This window comes from Osmerus eperlanus, chromosome 13 (genome assembly GCF_963692335.1).
Source record: "Osmerus eperlanus chromosome 13, fOsmEpe2.1, whole genome shotgun sequence".
Lineage (NCBI taxonomy): Eukaryota > Metazoa > Chordata > Actinopteri > Osmeriformes > Osmeridae > Osmerus > Osmerus eperlanus.
The window spans coordinates 13,141,073-13,162,183 of record NC_085030.1 but is presented as its reverse complement, the minus strand read 5'-3'; the positions used below and the strand labels follow the sequence as shown (position 1 = coordinate 13,162,183).

Below are 21,111 nucleotides of genomic sequence, written 5' to 3'. Positions count from 1 at the left end.
TATTGTAGTGTGAAGAAATTCCCCTCACCTCTTCCCTGTCCAGCGCAGTCCTGACAGTGATCTCCCCACTGCGTGAATCAATGTTAAACTGCTGCAGTGGGTCGCCACTAGCAACAGAGTAGTGGACCAGGTTGTTCAACGGCCCATCCAGGTCCCCAGCGGTCACCTAGGAGGCCAAGAGGAGAGGACAACTTGTCATTAGACCCACTGAACAGCACTATCTCTGCCTCAGTGGTGATGGTTGATAAGTGTGTAAGAGGTGGGTAACTACCTTCATGACCAGGCTCCCAGGAATAAGATCCTCAGCAATCTCGACGTTGTAGTCTCCCTTGTCGAAGACCGGGGCGTTGTCGTTAACGTCTGTGATGTTTATGACTACCATAGTCATGTCAGTCAGAGACGACTTGGCTCTGGTACCTTCCACAGACAGGTAGTACTCATGACACCGCTCAAAGTCAAGTGGCTGACTCACCGTCAGAATGCCTGTAAACACAGAGTATTAAAAAATATCTTAGTGATACATTTCCGTCTGAGTCCGACAGCAGTGTAAATCATTTGAACATGAAAGACTTTTAATGTCACAAAGCTGGAAATGAATCAGTCCATTTTCTATCTGTGAATTCATGCAAACAGCCCCTGTTTCTGTTGTTTACCCGAGATATGGGAGATTTGTGTAGTGGTGACAGGCGATTCCAGAAACAAGTTTCTAGGCTACATGCCAGTCAGCTCCCCACACACCGTTGAAATAGATGGCACATTGTAATCACACAACAATTTAAACTGCCTCCAGACTCAGGCAGGTGTTAGCATGGCTAGTATTTCAGATCCAGAATGAGGTAATGAGAAATAATATGGATATGGAAAAGGTTAGAGATGTACGGATACAGTATCTTGCTAACATACAGCTAAATGTAAAGACTTGGTTGAATACACAGTTACGTGTATTCAACCATTATTTAATTTGCTAAGGTATGGAATATATTGGTTCTCCTGAGCTGCTAATAGGGTTAGTCACATGCTTGCGGTACCAATCAGTCATGGTCAGGAAGCTAGTCGTCTCACAAATCAAACCAAATATGTGATTGAAAGGGGCTGAACTCTGCTTAAAAGGGGTGTCACACTTTCTCTGACCCCCATATCTTTTGGGATCTACAAAGCACAAGTGTCATGTAAATCTTTCTACACTTTCAAGAGTAAAGTGGTGTGCTTACAATTGAGATGACCCCATTGCTTCCAGGCATATAGCTAATCCTTGGTTTCCCCCCAGAAGATTGAATTGAGAAAGAGAAACAAAATGTACTTATTTGTACCAAGATAAGAAATTGTGGCTAGTGACTGAACTTTAGAATGACACTTTACATCTGGTACTAATTTAATAGAAGGTGCTGTCAAACACGACGAGTTGGTAGTGACCGGACGAGAAGTGGAGATCATTGTTGTTCATATCCTGGATCTTCTACAGAACGAAGGACTGGCAGCATCACCCTCCATCATCTATAGTTTGGACCACGCGATAGGTCCAGATGAGAACTACTCACCGGTGTCTGGATGCAGCGTGAACCTGCTGTCCTCGTTGCCAGCGGCGATGGAGTAGACGATGCCTTCCGGACCGGTCCCATCTCTGGTGAGCGCTGAAACAGTCAGCACCTCTGCTCCCACCAGAAAGGACTCTGGGACCTGGGCGGTGTATTCAGAGCTGATGAACACCGGCTGGTAGTCACTAAGGTCCACCACATAGACGGTCACGGTTGCAACAGAGTACAAGTGTCGAGGGAGCCCACGGTCAGTTGCTTTGACTTTGAGTTCAAGGGTCGGGGGAGTGTCGGAGGTAAAGGGATTCTCCAGTCGTAAAACCCCGGAAAACTCGTCTATGGAAAAGTATCCCCTGTCACCATCCATGAGTGAGTACTTCACTTCAGAGTTGATACCTGCAGCCAAGGGTGAAAACAGTTTAAATCTAGAACTGGGCCGCCCAGCCAATGACTCCTCAATTTACGAGTCAAGTCTAGTCAAATATGTAAGTATAAAGCACATTTAAAAACAACTAATGTCGACCAAAGTTCTGTAGAGTCAAAACATATAACCAACTAGACATATTTATAGGATTGTTATGACATTAAGGCAAATGTTCTAAGAACAATGTACTGTATTTCTATCTGAGTGTTTGTTAACGTTTCCATGGCATTATATATGCAAAAAGAAAGAAAGAAATCGTTCAAGTCAGCAGGCTGCATGGACATCTATACAGAAGTTACTAGAATAACTATTTGCATCTTATTGATTGCAGGGGGAAATACACCAAGCAGCAAACCCAATAACAGTGCAAGTGATTTTTTTAGGTTCTCCGCAAACAGTAATTAAGATAATTGTGGTGAAACTTGCCAGAAGGCAAGAGGAGCGGAATACAGAGAAAGAAGAGTATAATAAGAACATCAAAAGAAGATGGATAGAAGGTGCATGCGAGACATGTTTCTGCACATCCACTGGAGGGGTTTAGTTGTGCTCGGTCCTGTTCTCTGACTAACGCTGCCTGCCAAAGGAGCTCAATCCCTGATGACAGCAAAGACCAACACACCCACAGTATTACCACATAGCTGTTCTGTGTCAGTCCTAGAAACTATAGTGCTTTCATAGAGGCTGATCCTGTTTGGACTAGCCTCAGTTAACCTTTCATTAAGTTTGGTTTCACTGATGTCACAGACACACAACAGTGTTCAGACTTCAAAAAGAGTTTGCAAGAAGAGTATTGTTATGTAATTACTATTACACTGTTACATAGTACTAATTTACATCACTGTATCAATGCTATGGTTCTGTAATAATTCAGTAAATGTATGGCAAAGAATATTAATTCTTATGTTTCCCTGGTCTGTCCTGAGGTGTAGTATGGTAAGCCGTATCTGTGGGATACGGGATGCGGTGTGCAATGATGTGAAATGATATACCAGTGTCAGGGTCATTAGCGAAGATGACGGCCACAGGAGTCCTGACTGTGGTGTTGTCAAACACGGTGACTTGGTAGTGACTGGACGAGAAGAGGGGGGCATTGTCGTTCATATCCTGGATCATCAACAGAATGTCGGCCTGGCAGGATCGCCCTCCGCCATCTGTAGCTTTGGCTACCAAATCATACTCCCCCTCCTTCTCCCGGTCAAGCACTGCCAAGGTGAACAGCTCTCCTAGAACACACAGAGGATGTCATGTCAAGGAGAAAAGATAAAGCAGAGTAATAACACTGTCTTCAAGGAAGCCCTGCTATTAAGACTATATTTTGCATGTTACCTGTCTTGTGATTAAGATGGAACTTGTCGGCATTGGGCCCATGGAGGGTGTAAGATACTTGACCATTGGTGCCAATGTCTGGATCCGAGGCAGAAATCTTTAGTATGAACATACTGGATGGAGAATTCTCCATGACGACCTCTGTATACAACAGCTGAAATGAAGACGCAAACATTTTCATTTAAAAACACATACATTACATTTGTTTTACATGGGACAAAGACGTTCTCATTGCACTTCAGTAGCCATCTGAGGTCAAACCAAGATAAACACATTCAGTAGCCTTATTTGTAAACGTTGTCGCTACAAAGAAAAAGCCTGGTGAAGGATTACATTCCTATGGGCTCAGGGGGAAAAAGCATCCTTCAGAAGTGACCTAAAGAATGCCAAAGGTTTTGGGAGTCTGTGCAAGGACTGTAACCAAAAAATAGACTAAATGTAGATACAGTCTTTTGTGTCCTCAAACATTCTGCCAAGGCCCAAAGAAAGGGACTTCTTTGTGATATTAATTAAGTTCCTCAAGTCTTAAGCAATGCTACACAAAGAAGTCCAACAATAAAACAATAGATAGCTGAACATTCTTATAACAACAACTTATTTTACTGTACCTGTTCACACAAGGGGCTATTGTCATTGATATCTAAAACATGGACTTCAACTGTGGTCTGGCCTTGAAATCTTCCATCTGTAGCAGTTATCTTTAGGGAGTATTTGTTTTTGGCTTCACGGTCCAGAGGTTCCTTTAGAATCAGCCCCCATTTTTCTTCTCCAACATCCTCAATGGAAAACTGGCCCAACGGGTCTCCGTCTAAAAAACAAGAAATATATTATTTCTCAAGAGCACGGTTTAGTTTTTGTTCCATTTATCTGTATATGTCGTATGTATGTAGATTTTGATTAAATGTGCTATAATTTTAAATTTTTTAAATGAAATAATGCCAATTACAGTGTCAATGCACCCTCATGACTCTTATGTTCTTAGATTATATTCTGAATACATTTACCTGTTATATAACATTGGATCAACCTGTTCTCGGGTGACACATCCATGTCAGTGGTCGCCATGGTCACGATGACCTCTCCGGGACTGAGGTTCTCCATGACAGAGGTGTGATACACGTCCTCGAGGAAGCGTGGAGGGTTGTCATTTTCATCCGTCACAATCACCTCCACTAAAGCCGAGGACGAAAGCTTGGCCTCCCCGCCGTGGTCCGTAGCAACCACATGGAACCTGTAGAGCCTCGCCACTTCACAGTCCATCTCCTGGAGGGTCACTATCCAGCCGCTCTTGTCATCTATGGTGAACACATCTGTGACATCGTCAGGCTGGGCCTCTAGAGTGTAAGTCACCTGACCGTTGTCGTCAGTGTCTGGGTCGTTGGCGGTAATCTGGATGACGGTGGTTCCAGGTGGCATGTTTTCAGCCAGATAGGCTTGATACGGGTCAGCCTCGAACATTGGCTGGTTGTCGTTCACGTCCTGCACCTGGATGCTCACAGACACAAGCGACGCTACATCTGTTCCGTTGTGATTTCCCTGGGCGATAACATCTATCTGGTACCACTTGGTCTTCTCATGGTCTATGCTCTTCTGGACTAGCAAAGTGCCGCTCTCTTTGTCCAGAGTGAAGACCTTGTCTTTGTTGCTTTCCACAGTGTTGCCATTGACCAGGCTGTATATGAGGGGCATGTCAGAGTCAGCCTTGACCGAGCCTATCTCAGTCCCCATCGGTACGTCCTCGTAGGCAGAGAAGGTGTAGAGAGGTTCCGAAAATGTGGGTAGAGAGACTTCTGGCGGAAGGACTTTAACCTGGACAGGGACTGTAGAGTTTAAAAATGGTAATCCTCCATCTCGTGCCTTCACTTTAAATTTGAAGATCTTGTTTTCTAATCCCACCGGACTTTCTTTTACAGTGATCACACCAGTGAAAGGATGAATTTCAATGATATCTTCAGTCACCTCCTCAGCCTCATCCACGGTGTAGGTGACGTCAGCGTTTTTACCGTCGTCGGCATCGTAAGCCATGATCTGAATCACAGGAGTGCCCTTGTTAACTGACGACTGGATAGACACTTGGTATTCAGACGATTTGAACTGCGGGGCATTGTCGTTTTCGTCTGTGAGAATAATCTTCACGGTACAAAAGGCTACTTTGCCCCCTCCGTCTTTCGCCATGACTTTAATGGCTATCACTCTCTGGGAAGGATTCTCTCTATCCAGGGGCTGAGATGTGACTATCTGTCCATCGCTGTCAATAGAGAATTTCTCATCAGCCAGTTTGTTGATGATGGTGTAATCCACGCTGCCGTAGGGCCCGTCGTCAGGGTCGATGGCAGCCAATCGAATCACACGAGTTCCTGATGCCGCGTTCTCTGCGAGCTCCGCTTCGTAGATGTTCTGTTTGAAATAGGGGCTGTGTCTGTTTGTGTTCATCATATCTATGGTCACAGGAGCGATTTTCTGGAACACACCATCAGATACTGCCACGGTGAGGTTATAAAAGGGATCTAGATTTCTCTTGCAGACATTAGAGAAAGAGATGATCCCGGAAGTGTCATTGATGTTGAAGTATCGGCCTTCATTCCCTGAGAGGATTTTATACTGCAGGTTGTTGCTGTCTCTGCTGTCAGCATCTGAAGCTTGAATTTTGATGACTATTTGGCCACATTTAGCCAGCTCGTCTAGAGTAGTCTGATAATAATCTTTGCTGAAGTTAGGTGGGTTGTCATTCACATCAGTTACGTTCACGATGACATTGGCTTCACTGCTCCGAGGGGTGGTCCCATTGTCAGTGGCTACAACTTTAATGTGGAAATATTTGGTATTTTCATGATCCAACATTTGTTTTGTAACAATGAGTCCACTCACGGTGTTTATCTCAAAAAAGTCAGTTTCATTCCCCTCAGTTTTCAGAATTTGGTAGGTAAAATCTTTGTTTCTTCCAGAATCTCGGTCTGTGGCAGTTAGCTGCAGTACAGATGTGCCAACGGGTAGCCCCTCTAGTATGTCCACTTTGTACATCGGCTTAGAGAAAGTAGGGGAATTATCATTGACGTCTTCCACCTCTATTTCAATGGAGGCCTCTGAATAAGCTCCTGTCACTGAGTCAGTGGCCCTGACAGTCAATGTGTGCATTGTCTGGCTCTCGTAGTCCAAGAGATCTGTTACTGTCAAAACTCCGGTTTTAAAATCGATATGGAAGTGTTTGGTTGCATTCTCCTCTTCTAGATTGTAGATAAGCCGATATCCCTCAGGGTTTCTTGCTTGTACATGTAGGATGGTTGTGAAGGGAGGAATGTTTTCAGGGACTTTGAGAGGGTAGAGAAGCGTTTGAAACACTGGATTGGAGCGATTTCTCACCTGGATACTGAGCTCTGCTGTTGTAGTCCAACTAGGAGAGCCCTCGTCTGAAGCCAGAACAGTCAGCACATATTTATTCAATGCCTCAAAGTCAAGAGGTCGTGATAGAGACACATCGCCGACATAAGGGTCTATCCTGAACAGATTGAAGTCCTCCTCCAGCAGGTACATAATAGATCCGTTTTCTCCAAGATCCTTATCGGTCGCCGTCACTTGAAACCACACATCCCCTGGGTCAGACTCCTCCGACATCATCATGGAGTATGGCAGGTTCAAAAACTGGGGGGCATTGTCGTTGATGTCATCGATGTAAACTTTGACCTGAGTCAATGCCCTCCGAGGGGGGTGTCTCATGTCTCTGACCTCCACCATCACATCATACACAGCCTGCTCCTCTCTGTCGAAGGGCACACCTGTGCTTTCAAACAGTCCTGATGTAGGGCTTATAGTAAATCTACCCATGGGGTTTAGAAGAGAGTATACTAAAGGCTCATTCAGATGGCTGCCTGTGGCTTTCAGAACTGCTAAGGTTTTGGCAGTTGTTGTGTTCTCCGTCACATTGGTTGTATATAACTTCTGTTCAAATTCGAGATCGCTACTCGGTATAGTGGTCACATTTATGTTAACGATGGCCGTCTCTTTGTACAGCCCATCGGAGGCTCTGACTAACAGTTGGTAAAATGGTTTAAACTCTGACACATTAGATACATAGATGATTCCAGTGTCAGGATGGATTAAAAACGCATTCTGGATATTCCCATCTGCAATGCTGTAAGAGACTACAGAGTCTGCATCTGTGGCTGTGACTTGTACAACCTCCATCTCTTTGACAGGAGGAAACAGGATGGACGACTCGTATACGGGGACGGTAAATTTGGGTGCACAGTCATTGAGATTAAGGACAAGGACGGTGACTTTGGCCGGTTCTGCTGCATACAGTGAAGGTTGTCCTGAGTCCCGTATCTGAACAGAAAAGTTATATTGAGCCTTGGCCTCAAAATCCACTGGTGCGATCAGAGAGAGTGTGCCCATGCTGGAATCTATCTTGAACACCTTCAAGGCCTCTGGTTCAAGGATCTGGTAGACCAGCAGAGCGTTGGAATCTGCGTCTGCATCAGACGCCTGCATGACCAAAGGCGTGTTGTTCTCTCCCATCACCATACTGTTGATATTGGCTGACTCGCTAATCTGACCCACATACGTCTTCTGAAGGAAAACCGGCGCGTTATCGTTCTGGTCTATCACATATATGTAAACAACTGTCTCAGACAAGGCACCAACCGCTGTCACGGCTTGCACATGGAGCTCGTACAAGAAATCATCCTCGAAATCGAGCTCTTTTTGGAGAGAAACGAGTCCGGTGTAGGCGTTAATATGAAATGTCCCATTAGGATCTCCATTTTTGATTCCGTAATGCAGCGCAGCAGGGCTTGAGGCGGAGACGGTAACCACCGGCATTCCTGTGCAGCTGGATTCGCTGACCTCGGCGAAGTACTGGCTGGAGAGGAAGGTAGGTGGGGTGTAGGCGGACAGCTTGACAGTGACATAGACAGAGGCAAGGTCACTGTGTTGTGGAAAACCCTGGTCTGTGGCACTCACCAACAGGTGGTACTGTTCTGGGTGTAAAATGGGGAAAGGTTTGGCCAAGCTGATGCTGCCAAGTTCAGAATTTATTGCAAAGGTGCTGTCAACATTTCCTGAAATTCAAAATACACAAATTAAGATCTCACAAACAGATGCAATACTGTAGGAATACTGCAGATTAATAAAAACATGTAAAAAGTCATTTATAACTACATAGAGACCAACTGAAAACGTTTTAACCCTTGCTATCCTACCTGAGTGAATAGAATAGCTGATGTCAGCATTGCTGCCCATGTCTTCGTCTAACGCCTTAACCTGCAGCACCTCTGTCCCAGGTGTTGCTAAGTTTGAAATGCTGCCCTTGTACTGTGGGCTTAGGAAGGATGGAGAGTGGTCATTACAGTCCTCCACATGAATGACAGCCTTCACAACACTCCTTTTCATTGGCAGCTCCTGGTCTCGAACCTGAGGAGAATAATGAAAATACACAGATCTTTAGTTTTAAGTGTTTTGTCGCAGTAGCTTGATTCTATTGTCTTCTCTTTTCTCTGACCACGCACTGCTTCAGACCTCTTACAGATCTATTATCGAAAAAAACGATGATTGAATTGCCTTCTACCTTACCATTACAATGAGTGTGTGCACAGCCAGTTTTTCATAGTCTAGCTCCTCAGTCATGACCAGCACTCCACTTTTGGGGTCCAGGTGGAAAGTCTTCATACTGTCGGGATGAAGACTGTTGTGGATGGAGTAGACCAGCTTGCTGTTGGAGTCTTTGTCTTGTGCGCTGATTTGCAGGATGTCCTTCCATGGAGACGTGTCTTCTGGGACTCTCACCTCATACAGGCTTTTCAAGAACATGGGCCGGTGCTCGTTCGTGTCTACGACACGGATGTAAGCCTAGTGAAGAACGGGTGGATTTAGATAATGACCAATTATTTGATACATTTATTCTTGCGTTTGTATTCGAAAATTGTATTAACAACGATTAAGGACTTTTAATAACAAATTATATTGACATTGATTTGGTCAAATACATTATTCATGTAAGTGGCATTGGAAAGAAAACAAAACATACAAATAAAAAAGATTGTATAATAGGAGATGTATGACGCCTCACCTGTGTGGTGACAGTTTGGTGGCCGTCAGTGACACTGATCGTCAGATTATAGTTAGAGAGTTTTCCTGCATCCAAACGCCTGGCAATTACTATGGTCCCCACGTTCACCTGAATGTCAAAGTCCTGCTCCTCATTTCCTCCTGGGAGAGAGTTAGGAAGGAATAGCAAGAGAAAGGAAATGGTCAGAATCAGTTAAGGCAACTGCTTGATGCTTTGCACATCTACTGAATTGTGAAAGCACATGGTTATTAGGATATCTTTTTATAGACCGTACAATGAACAGAATATTAAACATATATTGTATAAGGACATATTGACAGAAATTCAAAGAGGCAAATAAAGGCACAACAGAATAAGCCACTTTCGACCTTTCAGATGATCTGTTTGATACGGTTATAAAGCGAAACGATAATCCTATCCAACACAGCCAGATTGTACTTGTTCTTCTAAACAATATCCTGGCATTACAGTGTACACCCAGTATTCTAATGAACAGAAATCACACTGTGTACCAAGAAACACTGTGGCCAACCAATTGTCACATGCGTGTCGAATTAATGACAGAATATAAGGTTGAGCCCCTCCATACAAACCCCCACCCCCTGGTACACCTCCCCCACCCCCTGGTACACCCACCCACCCCCTGGTACACCCACCCACCCCCTGGTACACCTCCCCCACCCCCTGGTACACCCACCCACCCCCTGGTACACCTCCCCCACCCCCTGGTACACCTCCCCCACCCCCTGGTACACCCACCCACCCCCTGGTACACCCACCCACCCCCTGGTACACCCACCCACCCCCTGGTACACCCACCCACCCCCTGGTACACCTCCCCCACCCCCTGGTACACCTCCCCCACCCCCTGGTACACCCACCCACCCCCTGGTACACCCACCCACCCCCTGGTACACACCAGGAGTGTACCAGAACACTACACAATAGTTTAAAGAGAAACATTTGGCAGCAACACACTGAACAGGTGCCTGAAACAGCAGGGGGGGAAACCCATGCTTGCTCACACAGATGGTGTTTATTGAGAAATCTACCTTTAGAAGGCTGACCGGCTCCATTTTAAAGTAACAATTCCCTCTTCTATAGTACTGTAACTATTTATTGCAAGTTGATGATCCTGATAATTAGACTAATTAGGAGTTTATATATGTTCACACCAAGTGGATATCTATGACAAATGTAGCCCACAGAAAGATAATTATATACACATTGTAACTTACTACTTCAAAGTAAGAGATTAATTCCCCCCAAAATCCAAAGATAAATAAACACACACACTTGGCTGTAATTGTAACCGCTACAGACAATCAATTCCTAAGTATCCCTGGAAGTAAGAACTTTTTGTCAGGAACGTCAGAGTTTCCATGGCCTACAGATCTAACTAGACTAATCATGATTTGACGAACAGCAGAAGAAATGTACATGCCCAAATGCAGTGTGTTGTATAAACTGTTCTGCACAGGTACATTATGAATAAATCAAAGTGATGTTTTTTAAGGTGCAGGCTTGGGCCCTTAGTTCCGCTGAGGAAAGTTTGGGGAAAGCATTTCTTGTTTTGACATAGTAATGGGCCAGTGCAGGTCCACATGGTTTGTCAAGATCGGTGTGGATTTGAAAAATAAAGCCTTGCCATTTTCCCCATGAGACACAATGGGCTCTTCCTGTTGGGAACTGGCCCATCTTCAGAAGAAATGTGTCACTGTTTCTGTTTCCCCCTGCCAGGTAAGCATACCTCCCTACTGGAATCCATCTGAAATAGTCCTCAACACCAAACACAGGGGTCCTTACCTATAATGTGGAACCACCTCAATCTCTGTGTCTCTGTTGTGATGAACCCCACCATGTGATTGACAGAGTCCGTTTCCATGACAGCAAAGGTAAAGTGTGGTTCGCTGAAAGACAAGATTTCAGAGCTGGGTGTCGGCCTCGTGACCCATTCAATGTCAAGGCGTGCTGTTGAAGATCGTGGTGGACTGCCGTGGTCTGTTGCTTTTATCTGGCAGAGGAGAGTGAAGACAAGGATGACTACACCATAATGATCTTAAACAGAATGCTTTCCAACACCATTTGGACCTGTATAATATACCACAAGGAACTTCTGTTAGACATGATTGAAAGGTTGTTATGACAATGATAGGATGAGACACAACGTGTGGGAAGGGTCTTACGAGATTTTATGTGTTGCTTTGGATTGGAAAAGTTTCATTACTGTCACCTTGCCCTTTAATTAATTTGTATATCTACCCATCATCTATCCATATTCCATAAAGCCACATACAGTGCACAATAACAAATAAAAACAATTCTTAGAATACAAATGATGTCAAATGATATGCTCGGGATGACAAATGTATCATATCATATTTAGCATATATTATATATTTAGCATATAGCAGCAGAATCAGGCCCTTAGTCTCTCACCGTGAGGATACTGTAGTTGCCTGACAGGAAGTCCCCCTGTGATGTCACTACGCCTGTGCTGGGGTGGATCTCAAACCTCTGATCCCGATCGTTTTCAAGAGAGTATGTGACCTCAGCGTTGACGCCCTCGTCATCATCTCGAGCAATCATCCTGCTCACTTCCTGCTTGTGATCCTGGCCTCTCTGCTCAACGTGCTTGACATGGAAGAGTTTGTCGGTGAACTTGGGCCGATTGTCGTTCTCGTCCAGCACCTGGATGACCACAGTGGCAGTGGAGGACAGGGCTGGAGATCCGTTGTCTGACACTATGACCTGAGGATTGGGAGATGTGTGATGGGTTCATTTGCAGGATTGTAGGATTGAGACAGTCATTTTGCTATTTAAATCAGTGATTTTTTTTCTTCTTTTTTTATATTGTGAAGCAAGTAAATGTTTCAAGATGCTTATAAAGTTCAAACACTGAGAAGAAAATTAGGGGAATGAACATTTGGGGCTGAATTTGTGAGTAAATGTATGTTTGTGTAAAATAACTGTAAAAATACATCCAACTGTAAAAAAGCCGACCAACTGGTCAGATGGCTGAGCGGTTAGGGAGTCGGGCTATTAATCAGATGGTTGTTGGTTCGATTCCCGGCCGTGCAAAATGATGTTGTGTCCTTGGGCAAGGTACTTCACCCTACTTGCCTCGGGGGGAATGTCCCTGTACTTACTGTAAGTCGCTCTGGATAAGAGCATCTGCTAAATTACTAAATGGAAAAATGGAAACTCAGCGTGGGTAAAGTTGTTAGATTGAGGTAAGTTGTTACCTCAATACTGTGTTCAGATTTGTCCTCTCGGTCCAATCCTTTTACAGTGCTGATCACACCTGAATAAACACAGAGATGATGGGTTAAGATGGTGTGTGAGTGTGTGAGTCTTTCCCACATGCACACTCTGCAAGCCCGAGCCTGCAGTTCCTCCTTGGCATCAAAACTGGGCTTGCTGCTTATACTGCCTCTGCACACACAGCGTTAAGCAACAGCTTTATTGTCTACCTACAACGACACTGTTCACACAAAATACTACATTTTGAAATCAACATGGTTGATATCAGCTTAAACATCATAGTTACGTGACGTTATTTTTGAAACCTTCAATGTCACACGTCTTTAGAATGGTTCATAGTTAATAGAAAAGCAAGGATTCAAAAGTTTGATACGAGGATCTAAGGAGGAAGGTAAAGGAGGCCTGGACAGGAGAGGTAGAGCCTGTGTTTGGGGGGTGGGAGAGGTAGAGCCTGTGTTTGGGGGGTGGGGGTATAAGTGAAGTTTTTGTTTTGATGCTTGAGGGGTCAGAATAGTGGGGGTAGGGTGTATGCCTGGGGTGGGAGGTGGGAGGTGGCTGGGAGTGGAAGTTCTTACTGGGGGCAATTTAGTACTTAAAACACACTAGACATACCCTGCTGGGCCTATTACTGGAGATGTTGTTTAGATAGGACACAGTAGAAAGTGTGCTTTTGTCATTAGTAAACTGGCCTCGGAGTCTCGGGAAAATGTTGAGAGTGGTCCCATTCCCTCAGTGTCCTTCTCTGTCTTTGTTCCCAGCTAGTGAATATCGTATCTAAGGGGTTCTGTTGTCAGGCACAGTGTGGACCTTTCGGAACGTCTTGTACATCGACCTTGCCTCAGAACATTTGACCCTGCTGTGAATGAATGCCTTTCCTTAGAACAAAAACTGTGAGTTCTCATTTGTGTGAGATGTTAGTCAGACACCTCTGTGATTCATCCTTCAAGCTCAGACATGATGAACACAGCTCTAGAGAGGCAGGATCCCCCAGCAACTGACTGCTCGACTTCAGATTGTTGTTTTACACATTTGTTGAAATTAGAAAGACAAATTCAGGTATCAAATGAAAGCTTTGATAGCTCTTTGATTAATTGTAGAAGCTTGTCTTTGTCAAATCAACTATTAACATGGCTGAATCTATATTTTTGATCCCTACCACACAAAAGGTTTCTTGTGGATCAGCGTGTGTGTGGGTTGGAGTAATACAGGGGCTTGAGTGAGATTTGCATGTAATAGCCTGCAGCCATGCAGCAACAGTAATAACGATCTAATGTTTTCGTTCTAGTGTTACAGTTTCTGGCAGAATTAAGTTCAGTTCACAAACAGCCCACCTGCTCAAAAAGGCAATGGTTGGCAGGTATGATGATTGTAATTGCATATTCATAAACATACGTTCAGTTAAATAAGTTTAGCTTCATGCCTGCCCTCCTGGTGACACACCCTTGTGCTTCTTCTGTGCTCTAACATGTTTGGGGAGTTAAATACTTAAAGTGACAAATGAATTTATAGTGCCCGTAAAGTAACTGTTTATGGTTCCTCTGACGGAGAAAATTACCTGACTTGGGGTCAATGTTAAAATAAGTGCGCTGTAGGTCGAGCATCTGAAAAGTGAGTTTCCCTTCAGAAGAGGAATCCATGTCTGTGGCCGACACCTTCACCACGGACTTGTCCTTGGACACATTCTCCAGGACGGAGGCGAAGTAAATGGGCTGGGAAAATTCCGGGGCATTGTCATTGACGTCAAGGAGCTCCAGGAACACATGGGTCCACGACACCAACGGTTCTGTGCCCATGTCCCGGGCATACACAGACAGCCAATAATGGGGGACAGACTCACGGTCCAGCATCGTAGATGTACGAACCACCCCTGTGGACACACAGGAGGAAGTGAAGGACTGTTTTACATTCTCTATATATTATTTCAACAGTGTTGATGTTATGCTGTGTTTATTATGACATCGGTTACAACAATTACAACCACTGTCTCTCTACAGGAGAGAAGCACCTATGTAGAGGATCTAAGATATTTTGGCTCAACTTTGGAGGTGATATAATGCTGACACATTTAAGTTAAATGCAATGGTTGTTTAAAGGAATTATTAAAAAAATACAATGGTTAGATGTATGCCTCCAAATCATGTTTTAAAAGAGTTAATCAGCACTTTCAATATTATTCAATATTTTGACAATGATTTACCTGTCTCCTCATCGATGGCAAAGAGCCCAAGTCCAGAGCCATCGTGAATGTGATATCTGACCACCCCATCCCTTCCCAGGTCTCGATCCGATGCTGTCAGAGTCAGCACAGACGTTCCCACCTCTGCATCCTCCATCACACTGGCCTCATACACGAACATGGAGAAGGATGGCGGGTAGAGGTTCTCGTTCACATCCAGAACTTCAATCTCTACATAGCAGGAGGAGGACAGGGACTGAGGGAGTCCGTAGTCAACGGCCCGGACCGTGAGATTGAAGAACTGTCTTCTTTCAAAGTCCAGCTCTTTCTCGAGGGTCAGAAATCCAGTGGATGCATCTAGGAAAAAAGCTCCATTCTCACTATCCTTCAGGTTGTAACTGATCTGGCTTCCATTACCCAGGTCTAGGTCATAACTTTCCACCCACACCAACACTGTCCCGACAGGTATATCTTCAGGGACCTTTATCTTGTAGAGCTTAGGCACAAACTTGGGCGGGTTGTCATTGATGTCAGCCAATGCCACCACCAGTTCAGTCATCGAAAAGAGTTGAGGGTCAGCTTTGGACCGGTCTCTGGCTTGGATTTTCATGTTGTATCTGGGAGAGACTTCTCTGTCTAAATGACCATTCACAGTTACATCCCCAGTCAGTTCATCGATACTGAACAAATCCGATGACGTCAGCAGGGAGTATAGGATGTTCCCGTTCTCCTCAACGTCTAGATCCTTAGCAACTGCTTGAAAAACGCGCGTACCCACTTCAGTGTTCTCAGAGATGTGTAGGACATATCTAGGCTGGTCAAACAGGGGTGCGTTGTCATTGACATCCAATACATTTACTGCAATGAATTTCCATGCTGAGGTCTGGGGTGTTCCTAAATCATAGACGGTTATGTTCAAAATGTAGAATTCTTTGCTTTCTCTGTCTAAAGGACATACCACTTTGAGATTTCCAGAGAACGTATCAATACTGAAACATCCATCTTCGTTCCCACTTGAAATGACATAGACGAGCTTACTGTTAAATCCAGTGTCATTGTCGCTAGCGTTGAAGTGAAGGATGGTTGAATTCAATGGAAAGTCTTCTCTGATGTCAATAGACCCTGGGATAGCTGCATCAAATTTTGGAGAGTGACGGTTTATTATGTGAACATCGGAGAAGGAGTCCACCTCTTCAACAGTCAGTACTGGCTTGAGAGATTCAATGAGTTTATCTGTCAACTGTTTGAAAATCCCCGTTTCCTGGCAGTTTATGGTGGCCTCTGTCCCCTTTTTGGTGACAGTGACGGTTACAATAGAAGGGTCAGACTCATGTTTGCCATCTGTTGCAGTGACCTTTAGTGTGAATGAGGGCCTCTCTGTTTTCAGTAAGTCCAGGGGAATCTCTTTGGCTAGTGTGACGGCTCCAGACACAGAGTTGATATCAAAGAGTTGGAGTTCATTGCCAGACTCGATAACAAAACGAAGCTGTTGAAGTTCATCTAAGTCAACAGCAGATAACTCTGCGATGGTGCTGCCAACAGGCATGTCCACAGGTACTGAGGCGTTGCATCCCACCCGCTCAAACAGAGGTGCGTTATCATTCACGTTGCTCAAGGTAATGGTGACAGCACACTCACTAACATGGCAGAAAGGAATGCCACTGTCGGAGGCCCACACTCTTAAGTGGTACCACCTCTTCATCAGCTCATAGTCTAACATCTCAGATGTAGATATCACCCCAGTGAAAGGATCTATTGTGAAAGGAAGGGGGCCCGTCTTAACGATGGCATATGTCACAAAACCATTCTTGTCTCTATCATCATCCATAGCTGAGACTGTTAGGACACTGCTACCAATGGGCACATTTTCTGGTAGTGAAGCTTGATAGGAAGGTTGGGTAAACTTGGGACTGTTGTCGTTTTCATCAATTATATCAACAAGTACATGTGTCTCAGCCTCACCATTATTGGCCGTCACTTCAAATTCATACCGGGCCTTTTTCTCATAGTCAAACTTCTCTGTTGTAATGATTATTCCTGTTTTGGGGTTTATCTTAAAGTGTGAACTATCAGGGCCATTTCTAATCTGAAATGTTACATTATTTATGGAGTCTGATTGGACAGCAACTCTGATCACATGGTTTTTGGGTGGGGAGAACTCACTCAGAAATACATGATAACTATCTTCCAGAAATGTTAGTGAAGAGAGATGTTGTGTTAAAGGGATATGGATATCTGTAACAGGAGCAACATTCAAGGGGTTAGTCCTGTCTTTAGCCTGAAGGGAAATATTTAATCCATAGGGAAACTGAAACCAGTTAATTCTCTTGGTTGAGAGCAGTTGGAAGGCATTGCCTTGCAGATTCGACGGAACGATGTCAAACCATTTCTGTGGATCTCCACCAACAATGCTTAAGGAATTCACTGGCTTCCCAACTGTCTCTACACAGACATCAATGGTTAATATGTCACTCTCCTTTGAAGGGTTGGGAAAGCGAAGTAATTTTACAACAGGCGTGGTTGATGATACCTTTTGCACATTTACTATCACCCTAGCAACATTCCCAAATTTCGGAAAACCAGAGATTTTCTTGATCCGGTTTTCAGCCAGAACTGTGAGATCATATCTATCAGCCCGGCTGTAGTTTAATCTCTTGATGAGGCTGACGGTTCCAGTGAATGGATCTATGGAATATGGATGTGCTCTACTGGTGAAGGAGTAGTAGAACTCAGAGTTGCTGCCAACATCAGCGTCTGTCGCACTGACCCTGACCACAACTGACTTGAGTGGAGAGTCTTCCCTAATGGTCACATTGTAAGAGGCTGGATAAAAGAGAGGCTTCAAATCATTGGTATCCAGCACTTGAATGGATACCTTTGTTCTCGACTGGAAATCATACACGCTCTCTGTGGCCTCTATAGTGAGTGTGTAGCTGTCTTTCACCTCCCTGTTCAGCGACGCAGAGTTGCTGCTCCGTGTTTTTATTCTTAAGAAGCAGAAATCTCCGACTCTGACCTCTTCGGTTTTGAAAAGATTATCATCGTCACCGGCAACGAGGCTGAACTTGATGTCCCAAAAGGGATCTGTCATGACGATACCCATCTTCACGTGACTCTCGATGTACGTCTGTGGGGCTGAATTTTCATAAATGGAGGCGTTGTAGAGATGATGCGTGAATCTCATCCGTGAACTATCCTTCTCCTTTCCCAAGCTCCCCTTTCCCAAGCCCAGCAGTACTGCTGCCACCGTGAGCACAATTGTGTCTGGCCAAGCCATCTTCAAGGCCTCTGCAACGATGCTCCGACCCTAAAGAGAAATAAGGACAGGGGAGGTGGAGAGTGGAGAGATGCAGAATGTATATTATTTAAAACATGCCTAAGTAGATAGAAACATGTAAGTATTTTAGAAATCAAAGATACATTTCTATAAAATGTTGACACAGCAGTTCTTAAAGCAGATGGCAAAGAGCCACTCCCTGTGTTTCTTTGCAGTTCTACAGGTATGCTTTACAACTGGGATGTTAGACATACAATGACACAACACCAGAGACCCAACCTGCACTAAAGGTATTTGTCTCCTGTTCCAACTTGTCTTTGCCAGAAGGAGCATTTCATTGTTTAAGAGCAAAATCTGCTTGGAGCAGCTTATGAACCTAACTATTATTGCTCCATATGTAACAACAGATGATCAAAAGGACTATTTTGCCAACATGATTCAATCATAAAACTCAATGATGTGTATTATAAAAACAGATTGAGGTGTCTATGTATTATCCTGGTATAAATATTATTCCTTGTTCATCCATGTTTTGGTTGTTGTCTACTCTATTGTTTATGACATACAGCATGAGGGTGTACCTTAAAAATAAACTGTATTCACATTAAACCACACAGGCTTTAAGGATTAGAATGGCAGTACATAGACTATAGTCAGGTGTTAGGGTTTATAAGGGGAGTTAACTATCAAATGATCTCTCCTTTCAGTGTTGTGCCATAGTTCTCTTTCCTAAACATACTTTTAAATCCTAAAATCCACATGATCATAGCCTGCGTCAGACTCAAAGGGTTTACGTCCCAGACTCCTAATTCATCATGTTCCCATTACTGTACTTTCAATTTTACATTTTATTTCAGGGATAGTCTCAGTTTACGACTGTTTATACGTTACAGTCCAAGAAATCACCTGTTTTCAACAGTCAAAATAAAAGGAAATGTTCATCCTTGATAAACATCTGGCAGTGAGGGATATCGTCCCAGGCTGTATGTGATTTACGAAGACCTAGAGCAGTAGGATATTCCTGTGTGTTCTTGTTCCCCAATCTAACCCCTGTGTTGCTGCTATGGCCTGTAGGCACATGCTCAGCAATGCTATACAGATCTTATTTCCACATCGCCCTTATAAAGCAGCTAAGATTTGAACAAGGCATCTTGGCTATAGCTGCTCTACATTCCGTTCATTTTCTTTCCATTTTAAATGACCTTAATGAGATGTAAAAAAAATCACAGAATATCATTAAAGTACATTGTGTGTGTTAAATAAACATACAATGACTCTTTCCAAGGCCAGCTAGATTAGTCAGCTATCAATTTCGCTATAATAAGCTTCTTCGAATTGATACATTCAGTGCAAGTGTCATCTGGAGCTCGAACACTTCTGGAGATCTAAACAAATCTTACCACACAATTAACTGCCTCTATTCAAACAGGATCCACAACATGACTTAACAGAGCACAATTTGTACATCCCATGATTCAACATGCCTGCTTTGCAACAGTTCAAACAGGAAATAAATGACTACCTGGACATGCATTGTGCAAGTTTCTGCAGAAAATGCATTCTACACAGAACCCAAACCCAATTCTTTACCATAAAAACTCAGCTTGACTGCCTGCAAACAATGCCTCAACAATTCAGTATTTCTAGGGCAGAGTAAAAATGCTGATTTATTACCTATTTAGCTTAATATGCTTGTTTGCATATGTTGCCAAAATACCTAGTTCTTCCATTGGAGACGCAGTTTATAACCAACTTACTGTACTAAAATGTTAGCAATCCTTTCTATTTCTAAGCTACAACAATACGATGCATGACCCCATGACTTGTGCAGTGCTTGTCATCGTTCTCCATCTCGCTGCACTATGTGATAGATGTGACAGCTATGCGGGAGTAGTGAGAGTTTCGGTGCTCTGGGGTCACATGTTTACCCTCCAGCACCACCTTATTTGTCTTATCTTCCTATAGACTCACAAAATGTCATGGTAATTTTCCTCAAATCCTCATATTTTGAGGAGGGTGTTGTTTGACAACCACAAAGACTGTTTCATCCCAGTTGAGGCGGGTAGGGGACACTCAAGGTTAGGGAAGTACTTCTAGTCCACTAGAACACCCACAGAGATAAATATGTTTCCAATGTAATTATCCAAATGACTGGAAGGCATCAGTGATAAATGGTCAGAGACAGGACTCTTAATTGTGACATGGTGGAGTTCTAGATCCCTTGTTGTTGGAGGGCAATGCACAGCCCTTATCAAACAGCCACGCTATAGCATCTCACTTAAAATGAAAATAACATGTTTTCTGGGGCCATCTTTCAGTTGACATTTACGAGCTGATGGTCAAGGGGTAGTCATTGTGTGGACCACCTAGCTTGGGAGTGGGGCTCATTGAGGTTATCTGATAGGACATCCATCACACATGTTCAGTTTACAAGTTTTCAGGAATAGGGACATCTCTGTTTTAAGATTGGATCATGTTAAGTGAAAATGTAACTGAAAACAAACGTGTCTAGGGAGGGAATGGCCACTTCGATTTAAAACATGCTGCAGATTAAATGTCGTAAATGACATATTTATGTTCAATGAGATAACATTTGTAATTAAAAAGTTTACAATATACACGTTTTTATACTATCCCTTGTGCTGCCTTTGGGTCATTGTGACCCACCGTCGTGGTGCAAAAGGTGGGTCACAATGACCCGAAGGGCTATAGTGTGTAAGTATATAAAATCATTGACACTTGTCGCTGAAAATAAATAACGGCAAATATTGTGAAGATGCAAAATTGCGTACAAGATCATAAATATGGCTTGTCAGTTAGTAGATCGTAGTTGCCATTAGCCAAAGCAGAGTAGGCAACAGTGAGAGGAGGCTTCTAAAAGGTAGCTTCTAAGCTAAGCTAGTTCATCAGCACAGGAATGACAGAAAAACCTACCCCGAGTCCTCTGTCTCAAATGAAGCTTCTTCTTATCCTTTATGCTTTAGGGATTTAAGAAACCCCCCAAAACACATGCCACAATTCCCATAATGTTGCAGGGTACAATCCATA

The 21,111-nt window shown here is 43.7% G+C and overlaps 1 protein-coding gene across 1 annotated transcript in view; it reads right to left on the bottom strand.

Annotated features, from left to right (window-relative positions):
• fat2 (FAT atypical cadherin 2) overlaps positions 1-21,111 on the bottom strand; it is a 27,613-nt gene extending 6,502 nt beyond the window's left edge. The window contains exons 1-16 of the mRNA XM_062475841.1: positions 20,998-21,111; positions 14,808-18,093; positions 14,166-14,477; positions 12,592-12,650; positions 11,786-12,097; positions 11,153-11,360; positions 9,347-9,486; positions 8,851-9,126; positions 8,481-8,691; positions 4,287-8,339; positions 3,891-4,090; positions 3,283-3,436; positions 2,946-3,179; positions 1,539-1,928; positions 272-483; positions 29-166 (exon numbers count right to left, since the gene is read on the bottom strand). Coding sequence (XP_062331825.1) covers positions 29-166; positions 272-483; positions 1,539-1,928; positions 2,946-3,179; positions 3,283-3,436; positions 3,891-4,090; positions 4,287-8,339; positions 8,481-8,691; positions 8,851-9,126; positions 9,347-9,486; positions 11,153-11,360; positions 11,786-12,097; positions 12,592-12,650; positions 14,166-14,477; positions 14,808-18,063 — 10,155 coding nt within the window. The 5' untranslated portion in view covers positions 18,064-18,093; positions 20,998-21,111. The remainder of the gene's footprint in view (positions 1-28; positions 167-271; positions 484-1,538; positions 1,929-2,945; positions 3,180-3,282; positions 3,437-3,890; positions 4,091-4,286; positions 8,340-8,480; positions 8,692-8,850; positions 9,127-9,346; positions 9,487-11,152; positions 11,361-11,785; positions 12,098-12,591; positions 12,651-14,165; positions 14,478-14,807; positions 18,094-20,997) is intronic.